Source organism: Fistularia commersonii, chromosome 11 (genome assembly GCF_037954325.1).
Source record: "Fistularia commersonii isolate RoL2024-O1a breed Wild chromosome 11, RoL_Fcom_v1.0, whole genome shotgun sequence".
Taxonomy (NCBI): domain Eukaryota; kingdom Metazoa; phylum Chordata; class Actinopteri; order Syngnathiformes; family Fistulariidae; genus Fistularia; species Fistularia commersonii.
Genome location: NC_141294.1, coordinates 14,660,419 through 14,677,074, shown reverse-complemented (window position 1 = coordinate 14,677,074; position 16,656 = coordinate 14,660,419). Strand labels below are relative to the sequence as shown.

The 16,656-nt window shown below is 48.3% G+C and overlaps 2 protein-coding genes across 2 annotated transcripts; both read right to left on the bottom strand.

Annotated features, from left to right (window-relative positions):
• Nucleotides 1-203: 203 nt before the first annotated feature.
• Nucleotides 204-4,634, bottom strand: znf576.2 (zinc finger protein 576, tandem duplicate 2). Its single transcript, XM_086155226.1, has 5 exons — nt 4,553-4,634; nt 3,699-3,887; nt 3,499-3,614; nt 2,128-2,271; nt 204-2,021 (listed from the first exon to the last, which is right to left on the bottom strand). Exons 2-5 carry the CDS (start codon nt 3,841-3,843, stop codon nt 1,179-1,181), a joined length of 1,248 nt encoding a protein of 415 aa, XP_086011352.1. The 5' UTR covers nt 3,844-3,887; nt 4,553-4,634; the 3' UTR covers nt 204-1,178.
• Nucleotides 4,635-5,337: 703 nt separating this feature from the next.
• Nucleotides 5,338-16,373, bottom strand: znf576.1 (zinc finger protein 576, tandem duplicate 1). Its single transcript, XM_086155220.1, has 10 exons — nt 16,335-16,373; nt 15,360-15,814; nt 12,641-13,153; nt 9,029-12,531; nt 8,696-8,954; nt 7,859-8,053; nt 7,683-7,766; nt 7,321-7,507; nt 6,985-7,180; nt 5,338-6,904 (listed from the first exon to the last, which is right to left on the bottom strand). Exons 2-10 carry the CDS (start codon nt 15,766-15,768, stop codon nt 5,633-5,635), a joined length of 6,618 nt encoding a protein of 2,205 aa, XP_086011346.1. The 5' UTR covers nt 15,769-15,814; nt 16,335-16,373; the 3' UTR covers nt 5,338-5,632.
• Nucleotides 16,374-16,656: the final 283 nt, after the last annotated feature.

Sequence of the window (16,656 nt, the reverse complement as noted above, 5' to 3'; positions counted from 1 at the left end):
AATCACACTTGTGACTGTAAAAGCACTGTGTTTTAAGTGTGTTTTTCAAGAATAAATAACACAAAACAAAGATGATGCACATGAAAAGCTTCCTTTTAAGCAGTGTGAGAGGATGGTACCAGGGATGAAAAGCGATGTAACTGAAACACAAATGCAAACTGCTGCATGTTTTTGACTGAATAACAAAAGCAAACACTATAGCGTTTCAATGTAAGCCTCCTTTGGGAGCGTGTTTTATTACATTATTTAACTGTCCAGACAAACAGCAGTGGGTCGAGAAACAATCCAAAGTGTGAATGACACTGACATACAGAGTTCTTTATGGGACTCCAGAGAACTTTAAGAGCCACAAGATCCATTCAGGAAATGTCTAAGACATGACATAATCCAATGAGTGAAAAAATAAAGGAGTATTTTCTTTTTTTTTTATAACCAAAAGAAAAATCAAGACTTTAGTTGATCATTTCTGTCCCCATGTTAAATCTGGGGATATCAGCTGAAAAAAATCCAAGTAGAATCACATTTTCTTTAAAATTCTTCTCAATGACACAGTTAATTTAGAAAGGAACAAGATCAAAATATTAAGTGTAAAAATACATAATATGAACCAGAGGCTGTACATAACACGTTAGATTTGAATAACATTCATAACATGATATCTGTACGAAGAATCTTATCTTCTGAAAATATGAATCCATCCAATCTTTTTGCTTTTTGGGGGGTAAAATAATAGGGAGCAGGGAAAAAAAGTTTCACCACAAACTGAGTTTGACAACTCAAAAACACCAGGTTATAAATTCACACCACGAGTATTTCACACATTAAAAAAATGGGAAAATAATCATTTAAAAAGTTAATCAGAACTGCTTTGTTTTTACAAATAAGCTATGTTTTTTGACAAAGTGTAATAGATGCATTTAACATTTGGTTAGTCGATTTAAGAGATGTGTCAAAATCCTCAACAGCTCAAAAAGAAAACAAACAAAAAAAAAAAAAAAACAATATTTCTTTCATGTCAAAGATCAGCTTACATCCACAACGTGCTAAAAAGTCATTCTCTAAACCATTTTAAAGTCTTCCAATCACTAATGTTGCCAGGAACAAAAAGGACAATTCCCGTTTAAAATATAAAAAGAAAGGAAAAAAAAAAAAAGCACTGTCAGGCTCCTGTGCCCCGATTATCTCTTTGAGCTTGGGTTTTCCGTCTTTTCCTCAGGGTGGCTCTTCTGGTGAGCTTTCAAGGTTCGCTCTCGGCCGAAGCTCTTCCCGCAGGTTGGACAGGCTAAGCGGCCGACAGCATGAGCTCGGGACATGTGAGCGTCGAGCTGCTCAGCACGGGCGAAGCTCTCTTCACATTCTTCGCAAGGATGGGCTTTCCGAGGGGTGTGTTTCTCCTTCTTGTGGGCTCGGAGTTGAGCGAGGCCGGGGAACGAGAGGTCACATTCAGGGCAGGGGTGCTGCCGGGGCAGCACAGGCTCTGACTTGGGTTTCTTCTCTTTTGCCTGGCCTTCACTATCTTCTGCAACACTCTTTTTTTCTTCCGTCTCTGCCTTTGCAACAGCTTTAGACGGACGGCCGCGTTTAGCCACGCCTGCTTTTCCTTTTTCATCCGCCGGGGCTACAGGTGCCTCTGCCGTGCTGCTGGTATTCACCGTTTCCTCCGGTGCTTCTGCCTCATCCTTCTTTTTGCGCTTCGCCTTTTTCTCCGCACCTGCAGGCTCTTCAGTTTTGGCGGGACGTCCGCGCTTCTTGATAGAGGACGCGTTGCCGTTGCACTGCTGACCTTCGGGATACTTCTCCTGGTGCTCAATCAGCTCGGACTCCATTTCAAATCCCTGATTGCACTTCTTACATCGATGGGTCTTTGCGGCGTCATCCGGCTGCTCTGCAGTCTCTACATCTGGGCGAGGATGCTGGATCAGGCGATGAGTGCGCAACAAACCAGCACTCCTGAAGGTTTCATTGCAATCTTTACACACCAACTGCTTTTCTGGACACACTTGTCTTCTATGTGATGTGAGCTGGGAACATGAGAAGGAAAAAAGAAAACTAATTAGTAAAACTCTTTAAAACAAAAGGTTACATTTACAGCTCAACCGTGTGCTAACGGTGACATTGCATGCTCACTTCAGAAAATGTCTTGAAGCTCTCCTTGCAATGGACACATTTGAAGGGCTTATCATCCTTGCTGTGTGTGGGCTGGTGCTGTGTCAGCTCCTCGGATGACAGAAATGTGCGGTCGCACACATAGCATGTGAACAATGTGTTGCCCTGTGAATAAATCAAAAAGAGAGATTTAAAGTCAAGACCACATGCCAGATGACCACGTTATTTAGTTCGGGTAGGTGTTAAATTTTCTCTCGTTATTAATATTAACACCTACACAGAACTGACAGTGATCGAAAACCAATGTTTAACCACAATGATTTTCTCTCTTATCACCTCTATTATCGCCATTTCAAAGTGTTATAAAAAAACAGTATGTATGATTTTGTTGAAAAATAATAAGACATCGGTTCACTAGAACGCCTCAAACTCTTGATGTGATAATAAAAGGTTCAGAAGCATTAAAAGACATGGCACCGAAAGTCTTTCCATATTAATGGAAGCAAATTAATTGCCTGAGAAATTAAATGAACGAGGGAACTTAATTTCTGTGGATTCTATCTATATTTGGCTTGGAAAATGTGCTTTAGGGACACACCAATTAATTAGAAAGCACATTGGATAGCTGGAGAAAAACAATCAAATGCTTGAACATAAATTGCTTATTTATGCCTAAATAAATGATCTGTAAATAATACGCTTTCAGTGCAAAATACAATCTGTTAGACAAGTTTAGAGGCCTTTCCTACCTCATGCCATAACCCTGTACGATAACTCTCTCATAGGTTACTGCACTACTTCCCATTGCCACATTATTCCTGTATATTAGTAAATATAAGAGACTTTTTTTTTAAGATTATACTTTTACTTCAGAGTTTTTATTTTCTTTTTATCTTATCTATTTTTCACATTAACTTTTAGCCTGTCTTGTCCTTGTATGTCTTGCTGCTGCTGCGAAACAATTTCCCAAGTATGGAACCATCAAAGTACATCTCATGGTCCCTAAGAACAACATCTATTAACATCTCAGTCCATTTGGGAGAGAAAACCAAACATAAGTATAAACAGACAGGATCTTCTCAAACAAGAGCAAAAGTGGACTCAAAAGTCACACTGTAAAGGTAAATACATGTGATACCTCTCCTCTGTTGAGCAAAATTCTCATCAAGGTCTCAAAAAGTACCAAGTAAATGCAGAATACATCCTATTTTGTATGATAGAATCACTTGTTTTCAACATGGCTTTTTCATTATGTGAAAAAAAAACACTCCACAGGAAATGCGCTCTATAACTTCACGCATATCCAAGCATAGCAACAGGTGCGGAGAGCCTTTCTTAAATAAAACCAAGTCATGCCAGCAATCTAAGCGAATGCTTATGCAGGCAACATACCTGTTGAAGTTGTTGTTTGTACTCTTCTCTGTGACTTTTCTTCATGTGCCTTTCCTTTGCTTTGGCACTGCAGAATGTGATGAAGCACTGGAAACACTGCAGGTTTTCATGTTGGTCTGTGAAGAGAGCAAACATTTACTTGATGACTTTCTCTCCAGAAACAGGGTCAACATGTAAGTAAAAGTTACTCCTCTGCTTACAGGATTGAACAGGTGGTGCAGCAGGTCCGTTCAAAGTGATGGGTTTGATTGGTTCTGCTGACTTTGGAGGGGGGACTTCGGAGGGTTGATCGGGCAATGCCCGACCCATTACGATCTCCTCTATGTTCAAAAGGTCCGAGTCCATCCTGTGACACTTGGATGTGTATTCGGGCACCAACAACAATATCCCTGGAGTCGCACAAGTCAGGACAGAATTGCGAGAAGATTACAAACCATGCGGAAATAATGTTTTGATAAACGAACGGCAGGGACAATACATGACTAGATAGAGTGCGCTGGGTTGCAAGTTTATCGCAAAATGCACGAATGCAACCGTCAAATAACGCGAAGCATTTATTTTCAACGTCATCGGATAAATCGTATCGGGGTTAGTAATTTCAGCGATGACACAAGTTTCGGCTCATCTTCGTTGTTGCCTTTAGAGGCCGCTAGCTGCGCCATGTAGTTAGCGCCATGAAACACTAAGCTAGCGAACATCCCACTGTTTGATTACCAAATGAACGGATGCGGTAACTAACGAACATATACCGAATACGCGTAATCAAAATTTAATTCTATTAAGTCTGCGTCTGTTTACTTGGGAAACAAGCAGATAACTACCGCTCAACCGAGCGGGATAAGTTACCGCTTGCTAGCATGCTACGGCTCGGCTAGTTAGCGCTAACAACACTGACTGCCATTCAAAAGAGACCTAATACTTTCCCATGCTTTTTCAAGTGCTTCGCACTCCACGGTGCTCGCCATCTAACCATTAACGAGTGCCACATTTCCTCAATTTTAAACCCCGAACCCGTATTTAGACATTTTTTCAACGAAGCAGACGTTTACATTACCTCTGGCCGCTCTTTGAATGTAGCGTAGTTTGACTGACAGAGTTGACCCTAGAAGTGCAGCCTATAGATTGGACTTCCTGGTGCACTGGAGCCGTTGGTACAACTAAGATGGCCGCCGGGGAGGCCGGACCCGCCGCCGCTGCTAGGGCTACTATAGCTACTATTATGGAAAACGCCATTGACACAAATACAAATTATTATTTTTATTTTTTAAAAAACAAACAAAATCGTGTGTTCATGGATCTTCAGACTTGTTCTATGCAAAAATTGAGCTATAGGAAACAAACAAAAAAAAAAAAAGGTGGCCGATTGATTTGTGTGCGATGACCGGATGGACAAAATAAAACAGCCAGCGGGGTAAAATAATAATAATCAAAAAAGAAAAAAACACACATCCGTTTTTTTTTTTTTTTTGTTTTTTTTTTTTTTGAAAAACACAGATTGAAATCGAGTTTGTTTTCTATTTATTAGAGTTCTACGGGGTTTATGGATCACGTGACGAGGAGGGGGGTTCCGTTCACCTCCCGGCGGGCTGATCCGATCAATAACTGATGGGATCAACGTTGTTTACAAACATTTCAATGACTAAATGGTAAATATAAAAAAAAAAGACATGCATTTTTAAAATGTATTTATTTATCGAATTCATATGGATACTGTTCAAACTCATGGAGCAAAAAACAGCCCATGGGATGTAAAACAATATCAAGTTAATGTACACATTAAAAACAACAAATGTTGCTGCATTTTTTTTTCCCCCCCAAGTTTTTAATTTCATGGCTATGTTTCTTTTTTCTTTATTATGAAATGTCTGGACGCATTCATTTTCATACCTGTTAAATAGTTTAGAGTCACATCACAAATGCTCTTGTTTTTTGTAAACTGCAACACAATCACTTTACGATGAGAACAACAGCGCCGGCGGAAGGCATCACGGAAAAGTGGTCACGGGAAACGGGGAGAGCACTATCATCGCATTCCAGAGGTTCACGTCTAGATTCGTCACCGAAAAACAAAACAGTTACATTCCAAATGACGGGCGGACTTGTTACGAGTACAGGTTCGGGTGCGCGGTTGACGTTACTGTTTTTCGAGAGTCCCTTGGTTGTGGAAGTTCAGAAAGCAGTTGTGGTTGCGTGAGATGCAGAGAAAGACGCAGCACTTAAGGCAAAGCACTCGAGATGTTCTTTGACAGTCCCCGAAACGACACCTTCCTCCTTCTCCCTCCGCCAGCTGCTCTGGCCAGTGGCCTGAATTGTCATACCTTGTAGCCGCGTCGGGAAGAGGACTTTCCTCCACCAGACTGGGGTTGGGCGTTTCGTTTGATCCGTTGGCTTTTTCCGTCGGGGGTTGAGGCGGAATCGAGTCCTGCGTGTCTGAGCTACTGGAGAGAATCAGAGCCTTGGAGACCTCCATTCTGAAGGCCATGAGAGTCAAAGGTTCATGCTCGGCCCTGCGCTCCTGCCTGTACAGGAGCCAGGAGTTGACTAACGCCAGATCTGTGAGGTACCACAGCACGGCTTGAGGCCAGCATGTCGGGGCAGCGGCGGCGAGGGGCGTCTTGTAAAGACCCCGCAAATCTCTGTTGAGACGAGTTGACATCTGGGCTTTTTCGAAATCGTCGATGAGGGAGACCCTGTGTCTCTGACCGTTCCCGGCCGTGGACAGGATGAAGCCGCAGTGCGATTTCCGCAACATCAGCTTCCCGTCCGAGCTGACAAACTCGTCTCCGATCTGTCCCCTCGCGCCTCCCACCCTCCCTGCGCCGTGAATCCCGGCGACCAGCAAGCGCTCGAGCATAGCGGGAGTGGAGAGTTCTTGCTTGCACAGAAACACCATGCTGCCTTTGGGGAGCATTTTTTCCACGGCGTCTTCTTTGTCCGAAGGGTCCGGTTTCAGATCCACGTGGAGGAGCAAACCCCCAAATCCAATCAATGTAGTGCAATGCAGTGACGGGCCGGTACTGTGCGTTTTGCCCGTCAAAGGAAGCTGATACTGATCGACTGCATAATAACCGTCCCGTCTTATTGACCTGCATCCTTTATGGAACCGGCTCAACACCGGCTGGACCCTCCACAGGGGATCCACTTGTGTTTTTGAACAGTTCACGTACGTCGTCGTCGTCGTCGTCGTCCTCTGGGGCTGCCTGTCACAACGCACGGAACTTTCTTCGCGCCTCGCATCTTGAAAGTCCCAATTGTTTCTTTCTCCCCCGACTTTACCATGGTCTGGATCAGCGGCAGAAGATAGCTTCAACCTCCCGCACAGCTGAGTGAAACGAGAGAGCGGCATCGCCTCGGCGATCAAGGGCACCCTGGTCAGGTCCTCCCAGTAGAGCCTCGGACTGGGGAACTATTAGCAAGGGAACAAACAAACGGCGCTTTAGCATCGAGCTATCGCGGACACGCAAACAAGACACTCAAAACACGAACCTTCAAGGTTCCCATTGCGATGTGGATCCCGACAAACTGCGCCACTTCTCTGGCCGTGAAATCTTTCGATGCGCTTGAACTTCGATTGGTGTTGTGGGCGAACTCCGCCCAGGTGTCCCAGCCGAAGAACTTGGAGAAGTACTCCACAGGCTCCCCGGAGCCTCTTTCCACTTGTTTTGGGTTTAAATTTGGTAAACTAGAGGCAGTTGGGGAAGGGAAGGGGTGGGGTGGGGGCATAGAAATAATCGAAAGTATCTGCTTTATAAATTAGATTTTAATCAGTATTTCGTAAACTCGCATTTGTTCTTATTTCTAAAATCCAATTGTTTGGATTACCTGGACGTGGTCGTATCCGGCCGGCCCGACTCGCCGTTTTGATTTTTGGAGAAATAGGCCATAGCGCGTGCTTCCGAGTCCACCTGAGGTCTCGACAGCTGGAAACTTTCCGCATCCTCCTCGTCGGCACCCTGAAGCAGGAAGCCCAGCGCGTCTGTGGGATTCTGCCACTCTGCATCCATGTCGGCTATGAGGTTAAACACCACACAGCCTCATCAGTATTTAACATTTTAATAGACAAATCAAATTCTGTGGGGAGTTTCATGCACTGAGAGCACAATGTTGCAAAGAGCTGCTCTTTTAGTTAGAACAAAAAAAAAAAAACAAAGTGTTTATTGTCGATTCTGACAGAGGAAGCAAACCTCGTAAATCTGCAAGGTCATCAACCATGAGTTCGGGCTGTAAACATCTCACTCTTGTATCCTGACTGTCTTGCGTCACATCGTCTGTTGACAAATGTAAAAGTGAATCCGGTTTGAGTTTCCCGCGATCCGCCTGTCTTACCGAGCGCGAAAAGGTGAAAACACAAGGAACCCACATAAAAAGCAGTCTGCTCTTTGCTCCTGCGTGCGCCGGCCGTCCGCGGAGGCCTCCGTTGCCAGACATCCATCATCAGTCTGAGCAGCTCCCAGCAGCACCTCCCTCTCTTCCTCCTTCACGGGATAGAAGATACACTGCTGCGTATCGAAGTCAGGAGCGACGGCGCAGCCGCTCACCTCTCCCATCTCTGTTACTAAAGGAAAACGTAACGATCATTCGGCGTTCGTCTCCAAAACGATGACGAGGCTCGCTGACACCCAGCCTGCAGGGCGCTTTGCTGGTCATCAATCTGTTTTCAAATTCATCCACAGACGGTTTTGTAAAATATCATTTTGTAGCTCAGAGGTGTGTATTTTGCAGCGTTTTATCCTTCCGGCATCGGATCTCCTGCGAGCGAGGTCAGGGAAAGGTCAACGCCACTCAAGCGGGCTGGTCTTAACACCACCAGCCGTGCAGATTTTACTTATTCAGCTTTCAGAGAAATATTCACCAGAAATGCACAAAAGGAACGTCTTCTCCAAGGAAGGTTTGCATTTTTCTCCACCTTCTTGCGTGTTATGTCAAGGGATTTTATTTACTGACGAACGTTATCAATTTTTTTGTAATAATTTGCGCGCGACCCCCGATCCTCTCGATCAGACGGCGCCGACATGCATTTTGCAAAAACTTCAGCGGGTCTGACAGCCCCTTCCTTCCTGTGAATCTCTAAAAATACCGATCGGCTCACCGTCGAGCCTTTGCTGAATTCATCACAAGCAAATATCAGACGATAACGCATCAAAAAAAAAAAAAAAAAAAAAAGCATTTCCCCAAATATACACGAACTTATGCTTACGGGGACTCGGAGCCGGTTCGCTGCTGACGCGCTCCGAGTTCCAGCCGACGCTTTCCTGCGTGGCCTGGACGTCGCTCTGCACCAGGCTGCTCTCCTCCTTCACCAGGACGGTCCTGATGTCGCGGTGGTGCTGAGACTGCGCCGTCGAGTTCGCTCTGTTCTGACACGCCGGTGCCACGAAGGTGGGATCGGCGGTCGTTTCTTCCACTTTGATTTCCCGGCTCCCCGAGGCCCGCTCGTAATTCTCGGTTTCCAAACCCTGAAAGGTAAAACGCGATGTCAGAACCGGCTCCGTGAAGAAATTCTAAATGTCTCGTCGCCTGTTTTTTTTACCCGTCTGGGAGTTTTCCTCCAAGCCGTCGAGCATTCCTCCCCACCAGAAGAGAGGACCTTCTCAAGTATGATTCCCGGAGAACGGTCTGCGTCCCTGTCACGCCGCTCGCCGCCGTCCCCATCGTCATCCACGGCTTCGGCGCCGGCGGTAGAAACCGACCCCGCCTCGAACGCCACTTGCTTTTCCGAAGACTCCTCCGATGGCGACTTCTGCACGGGAGGCAAAGACGTAGCAGGCGCGGCACATTTGCGGAGCTCGAACTCCGTGCCGGTCTTGGTCTGGGAGGTCTGAGCGCGGGCGTCGTCCCCGGCGACAGTTTGTGAATCCGCTGCGACTGCGGGACTCTTATAAACTACTTGACAATCGTCGTGGTCCGCCTCCGATTCCGTTCCTGCGAGAACATTCGAAGGCCAAACCTCCTTAGGTAGCACCCCGTGTCTCTTGCCTGTAGGTCCTCTCCCCAGTTCCTTCTTCTTCTGCACCAGCACCTCCTCATCCTCATCTTTAACTTCCACCTGCTGTGTTTCACAGGAGACGGTCTTCGCGGACAGCCGTTCCGCAGCGGACGCGGCTTCGTTCAGAACGAGCGGTACGGCCGCTTCGTCTTCCAAGACGTCCGCGGTACGCGCTTCGTCCGATTCCTTTCGGAGAGCGCCGTCCTTGTCGCTCGGTTCACCGACGGTGACCAAGTCCACCTCGAGAAGGACGTCCTCCTTGACGTCTTCGTCCTCCGTCGGCCGGGTTTCCGACACCGAGGAGACACTTTCTTTGCCCTTGTTCCCATCCGAGGGCTCCTCTGTGACCGCGGTCTCCACCCGGGTAGGAATATCTGGAGAGGATTCGGAGAAGGATGGAAGGGGCTCGCCGTCTTTAACCTGGTGAGACGATGAAGGAGACACGGGCGACAGTCCGCCTGTTTCCGTTTGACCTCCCGCCCTGTCTTCGCCGCGACTCGCCTCGGCATCGATTTGTGTGAAGGGTAAAGACGGGGATGGAATTAAGGCGGGAAAAGAGAGACTGCGTTCTCTGTCGTCCAGCGGCATCTCCGGCTCGGTATCCCAACCCGTGGCGGCGTCCGTCGCCTCGCCGACCCTCTCTTTGGACACCCCTTCGAAAATGTTCCCGTTGGTGTACATAAGATCGGGGCTCTCCACGATATGCACCGTCGCCTTGTGCTTCTGGAGGGAGGAGACCTCTCCGAACCTCTCGCCGCAGTCCTTGCACTCCAACGTGCGCTTGGAGTGCGAGGCGGTGATCACTCCTTCCGTCTCCACGTTGGCGGAGGCTTTCCGTTTGCGGGTGGTCTTCGGCCTGGCGGGAGCGGCTTCGCTGGGCTGGTGGGACACCTTGAGGAAGGAAAGCAACGAAAGGGCCTTCTGGGTCTTTTTTGTCCTCCCCTTCTTTTTCTTATCCTCGGCGGGAAGGTTATTCGCCGATTCTGACGCGCGTTTGTCTTTGCCCCGCGGGGGAAACGCCTGGGGTTCCAGAGGGGAAGGCTCTTGCGTCTGCGCCGACGCTTTGGTGGGATCTAACTTGTGAACTTTCAGCTGGGGCTGCTTGTGACCTTTCAGCAAGAGCAGAGAATCCTGCGTGATCTGCGGGCCGGGCGTGTTTGCCGAAGCCGCCTTTTGTTTGATGTTATTTTTTCCCCTTTTTTTGGCTTGCACTTTACTCGCCATCCTCCCGTTCTTTTCGATCGGCGGCTGACTCTTTTGCTTCATCTTGGACTGGATTTTCTTTTTAAACACGGCCTCTTGTTTGGTGACGTGCTGCGCGTTCTCCGCCGCCGCGTCTCCTTGCTTTTTCATTTTTTTTCTCCTCGCGTCCTCTTTCGGTCGCTGAACCAGAGCCTCTTGGGTTAACGTGTTTTCTTTTATTTCGGCCGCGGGTTCCGAGTTCCCGCCTCTCTTGCCTTTATTGCCTTTTCTTCCCTTCTTCTGGGATGGCACTTTCTTCTCGGGGAGACTGTTAGCTTTTTCCTTCACCGCTTCCTCCGCTGCGGGCTGACATCGCTGCGATTGCTTCTTCTGTTTCTTGTTTTTCCTTTCTTTACTTTGCGGGCCGAATTTCACCACCAGGTGGGACTTCTTCGTTCGCTGCCGTTTGGTGGGCTTCGCCTCGTTCTGGTAATCGTAACCCTGGATTGGACCGACCAGTTCCTGCATGTGGCCCTGCAATATAAAAGCCCTGGCCGGCTTCCTTTTCCGCACTTTGACCAGTTCTTGAGCCGACATCACGTTCACGGGTAAGTCCGGGATTTTCGGCTCGTGTTTTTTGCCGCCCGGTTTGGCGGGCGGTGCGACCGTGGAGGACGGCTCCTCCCCTTCACGCTGCTTCTCCGTCCGCCCCTTACCTGACCTTCTTCCCTCGTCCGGCGCCGTTTTCTCCTCCTGTAAGGTTTTCTCCTCCGCGTCCTGCATCTCACCAGCCTCCGTTCCCGCCTGGACCTCGCCCAGACTCCCCGGCATCTGCGCCTCGGTCCCTCCCTTGGAGTCCGCTACCGTCTCGACCTGCGTTAGCATGTCCGGCGGAACGGCGTCGCAAGCGGGGCGGTCCCGATCTCCGGCTGGTAGCGGCGCCGGGTCCAAATCGACAGAGGGCACGAGAGGTTGGACGGAGAGGCCGCTCATCCCCCCGGCGACGGTCTGCTCAGCGGTCGTCTCCAATTCGGTGGCGGGTACCAGCGAGGACGACGGGATTTCGCGGCGTTCCTCATTTTGGGAACGTTCCAGCTGCTCAGTCGGCATCAGCGCGGGAGCGAGTTCTAAAATGACAGTTTGCTCGAGGTTTCGACCGAGATCCCCGTCGGCGCCGCGGCAAACCGTCGGATCGATGGCGTTCGACCGCACGGCGTTCATCTCGGGCTGCGGGATCACATCGTGCACCGTCGCCGCCGTTTGCTCGCTCGGAACAAGTCCGAGCGTTAGATTCTCGCCCGCTGATATGTGGGAAGCTAATTCTGAAAAGGGGGCGTTGTCCAACTGCCCGTCTGGTGTAATGGGTTCCAGTATGATGGTTTGCTCCATGGGATCGCACGGATTGTTGGAAAAATCCAGGTCTACGGTCTTTCCTTCCGCTTGTTTCAGTCCAATGAAATCCATCTCCGGTGGATGTGGATTTATAGCGAGCGGTTCTTCAAAGTGGGACATGTGCTGTACTTCAAGAGGCGCCGCGTCAGGCGGTACCTGCCCGAGTATGACAACCTGGTTCACTTTTTGTACGTTTCCCAAAGACTCGATGAGTCGCCGAATCGGCTCCGTGTCGATGTTGGCGTCAACTTTTTGGAGCGGCCCGTCTGGCTCGACCTGCAGTAACCCCGGCTGGCAAATAGATATCGGAGTTATGATGGGAGTGCTTTGTTTTCTTTGCTGTTCGGTCATGCCGGTGCTACCCAGCGCAGCAGGTGACACGTTGTGCTTGTTTTTCATGTGACGCTGCTGCGTCTTGGTGGTTTTGAAAGTCGCCTTGCACACAGAGCAGGCATATTTGACCGCAGAAGCATCTGGAGGCAAATTAACAATCCCCCAAAAAAAAAAAAATCTGTGTTACATAGCGTATTTTTGCAGACTTCTTTGTCATTCCTTTCCTTTCTACAGAAGCGTTATACTCACCATCCTTCTTCTTCCTCGGTCTCTTGACCGTGGCGCCTCCCTCCTCTTCGTTGGCCCCGTCCTGCACATGCGACAACATATGTTTCTGCAACGGCTTCTGCATGGTGAACCTCTTGCCACACTCCTTGCACACATACGGCCTCTCTCCGGTGTGTGTGCGCCGGTGGTACTTCAGCAGCGTCAGTGTTTTGAATGACTTGCCGCAGTCGATACAGCTGTAACCGTCCCGGCCAAAGTGAATTTTCTTATGACGGGTGAGCTCCGAGGACTTGGTGAAGGCCTGGTTACATAGTGGACACTTGAAGGGTTTCTTGTCAACGTGGGCCTTCTGGTGGACCATGAGCTCCGAGGAATTTGGGAAGTGCTGGTCACAAACGTAGCAGGCAAACAGCGCATTCCTCAGTATAGACTGCTCGTATTCGGCCGGATGGCTCAACTTTAAGTGGCGTACGTGGCTCTTGTGATCGCAGAAGATAATGTGGCACTCCATGCACTGCATGGAGAGCTGAGATGCTGGAGGGAAACAGAAAATGGAGAATGATGACCTGTAACGTGCACTAATATCGTCAATTAACCTGTCATTAAGGATATTACAAAATGAGTTTCATCCTAGCTGGCTAACAGGGGAATAAATATGTCATTTCGGCTGAGTGTATATCTTGAGCGATCTTCTTCTTCTTCTTCTTCTTCTTCTTCTACTTCTTTGGGCTTTTCCCTTCAGGGGTCGCCACAGCGAATCAACTTCCTCCATCTAACCCTATTCTCTGTATCTTCCTCTCCCACACCAACTACCTTCATATCTTCTCTCACTACGTCCATAAATCTTCTCTTTGGTCTTCCTCGAGACCTCATGCCTGGCAGCTTCACCTTCAAAAACCTTCTCCCCAGATCTTCACCATGGTTTGGACACGAACACTCCTTTGTTCATGTCCAAAACATCTCAATCATCACTTTGTCTCGGTCATACATGTCCTGCACCCCTGTGACAGATTCTTCTTCTCCTTTGGGCTTTTCCCTTCAGTTGTCGCCACAGCGAGTCAACCTTCTCCATCTAACCCTATTCTCTGGATCCTCCTCTCTCACACCAATTCTCACACTTCATATCCTCTCTCACGACGTCCATAAATCTTCTCTTTGGTCTTCCTCCAGACCTCTTGCCTGGCAGCTCCAATTCCAGCATCCTTCTACCGATATATTCTCTATCCCTCCTCTGTCCATGACCCAACCATCTCAGTCTGGCTTCTCTGACCTTCTCTCCAAAACATCTAACATGTGCCGTTCCTCTGATGGACTCATTCCTGATCCTCTCCATCCTGGTCACTCCCAAAGAGAACCTCAACATCTTCATCTCTGCAACCTCTAGTTCTGCCTGCTGTCTTTTGGTCATTGGAACAGTTTCTAGTCCAAACATCATCGCTGGTCTCACCACTGTCTTGTACACCTTTCCTTTTATTCTGGCTGAAAGTCTTCTATCTCTTCGTACCCCTGACACTTTTCTCCACCCATTCCGACCTGCTTGGACCGTCTCTTCACCTCTTTTCCACACTCTCCGTTGCTCTGGACTGTTGACCCAAAGTACCTGAAATCCTCCAGCTTCTTGATCTCCACTCCCTGTAGCCTCACCGTTCCACCCGAGTTCCTCTCATTCACACACATATATTCTGTCTTGCTGCGACTAACTTTCATTCCTCTCCTTTCCAGAGCATACCTCCACCTCTCTAGATGTTCCTCTACCTGTTGTCTTCTCTCACTACAGATCACAATGTCATCCGCAAACATCATGGCCCATGGGGATTCCTGTCTAACCTCATCTGTCAGCCTGTCCATCACCATTGCGAACAAGAAGGGGCTCAGAGCTGATCCCACCTCCACCTTGAACTTCTCTGTTACCCCTACAGCACAGCGTACCAGTGTCTCACAGCTAGCATACATGTCCTGCACCAGTCTAATATATCTTGAGCGATAGCGATGCTAATTACCATCATTGGGGTAAAAAAAAAAATACTAGAACCACTTATATTTCCCAAACTTTGTAGGATAAACCCAAAATTCACCAACTAAGTTTCCAACCATTTTTTTGAAGCGGCAGCTATTTTCACTGAAGCAGTTTTAAAAGAAATGTGATTTGATTTTAACCTATTTCAAAGCAGCAATGCGTGCTCGCGTGATATAAATAGGGTGGACAAATATCAGCAGGCAAGTTGAATTGGGGAATTTTGAATAAATTGGCCTTGTGCATGTACCATCCTCAGTTGAAGCTAACATGCATTAATGTATCCAGCAGGCAGGATAATTGGGAGGGCCTGCTCGCCGATCTGCCTGAGGCGGCTGCAGCCCGAGTTGTAACCGAGGCTCTAAGAGCTCATTATTAACCTCGAAGTCACGGACCGCTCCATTCTACGCGTTCGGAAAACACCGCCCCGGCTGTTCTGCGAGTTGCTAACAGATAACTGCGATGCTAAAGTGAAACTCGCAGTCAGCAGGCTTGGGGTCCAAAATAAACTAGCTGAAATTTTCTGGAACGAGCGGCTTGCCCAATGCTATAAAATCCAAAACTAAAGCTTTCGCCATTGTTTTTGTCTTTTTCCTGTGGTCTTTGGTGTGTCACAACTTATTTCATGCCGTCTTTTGTGTGCAGATCGAGAGAACGATAAAAGACCTTGTGTTTGAAAAAAGTGCAAAGAACACGGATGCACAGTCGAGATGCTAAATCACTCACATGTGAGGGGAATAACCAGTGGCTTCGACATGTCCATCTTCAACGGATCTATCATCGCTTTCTTGGAAGGGACGTATTTCCTCTTGTCTTTCACAGCTTCAGCCTGCGGGTTCCCCTTCGGCGCCGGGCGACCACGATTGGTCTTTGCTCCGGGTGTCGTCGCAGAGGGGGCTTTTTGCTGCGACCCCCTCCCGTCACCGCGGGGCCGGTCCTCCCCGGGCGTCCCATCCTCGGGCGTTCTCGTCACGCCGTCCTTCTCAACGGAAGATGCGGATTGATTTTCCTTTCCGTGGGACTCCTGCTGGCCGGGTGTCGGCGGCTTGCCGTCGGCCTCCCAGTCCGGCGGTCGCCCTGTGGTCGCTGTGGTCGCCGGGCCCGTCCCGCTGGTCGTCTGGGTCGGGCTCTGCATGGCTCCCTGCCCTCTCAGCCGCCCCGAAGCATTTGCTCACACGTCTCTATCAATGACACAGACACACACTTTTAAGGATGTGCAAAGGAACCACAATAAAATGTCCAAAAAAAAAAAAAAATCACTATCACGCAAACCTTGCAAGAAGTTTGCAATGCAGAAGCACAGAGATGCACTTTGCTACCCAACAAGCGAAGCCTTGGATGAATTGGAGTTTCACAAAGGAGCACTGATGGGTATGAAAGAACCACCAGATGGACCGTAGTATGACACAATTCCCCGACTTTTCTTTGTCTTATTTGCGTGCCGGGTTCGGTTTTCAACCAATGCTATTAATTTCCACGCACAGCCCCATCATCCATACCCAAAAAAATACACATATAACATTAGCAATGTTAGCCTAAAAATCTCAGATTTGCGGTTTATAAAAGCCAAATCGGGGGGGGGAATAGAAAGGCAATCGATTTCGAGGTGCTGCGGCTAAAAAAATATGAAATTGTTGGCTACAAAAATAACGGCGTTTCTGTGAATATACAGGATGGAGGATAATGTGTGAATTGGGCTACCTGGGCTCTGCCGTCCGCCCGAACATTTTGGCGTCGTTTCGCACAAAGCAACCAACAACAGTGAGGCTGCGGGATTGATGACGTCACGCAAATGAGCCGCCGCGGGGGATCATGGGAATTGTAGTTTTTTTTTTCACCATCCCCGGCCGGTCACAACAACTTACGCGACGGCTCTTACTCGGTGTTATTTATATCGTGGAGGATTTTTAAATACTTCCAGAATGATCCAATCTGCTCGTAGGCATTTCGTTTTATTTTTAAATGCAGCTTATGTGGGAAGCGTTCGATTCAGAGTTTTTTTTTTTTTTTTGTGCAGCAAAAT

Bases quoted from the DNA above. Each gene is read 5' to 3' on its own strand.
- znf576.2 (XM_086155226.1), bottom strand. From the start codon at position 3,843: ATGGACTCGGACCTTTTGAACATAGAGGAGATCGTAATGGGTCGGGCA. The intron at 3,615-3,698 runs GTAAGCAGAGGA...CTCTCTTCACAG, and splicing joins TGCACCACCTGTTCAATCCT to ACCAACATGAAAACCTGCAG. The intron at 2,022-2,127 runs GTGAGCATGCAA...TCATGTTCCCAG, and splicing joins GCTTCAAGACATTTTCTGAA to CTCACATCACATAGAAGACA.
- znf576.1 (XM_086155220.1), bottom strand. From the start codon at position 15,768: ATGCAGAGCCCGACCCAGACGACCAGCGGGACGGGCCCGGCGACCACA. The intron at 13,154-15,359 runs GTGAGTGATTTA...GTTTCCCTCCAG, and splicing joins ACTGGTTATTCCCCTCACAT to CATCTCAGCTCTCCATGCAG. The intron at 7,767-7,858 runs GTGGGTTCCTTG...ATTTGTCAACAG, and splicing joins AAGAGCAGACTGCTTTTTAT to ACGATGTGACGCAAGACAGT.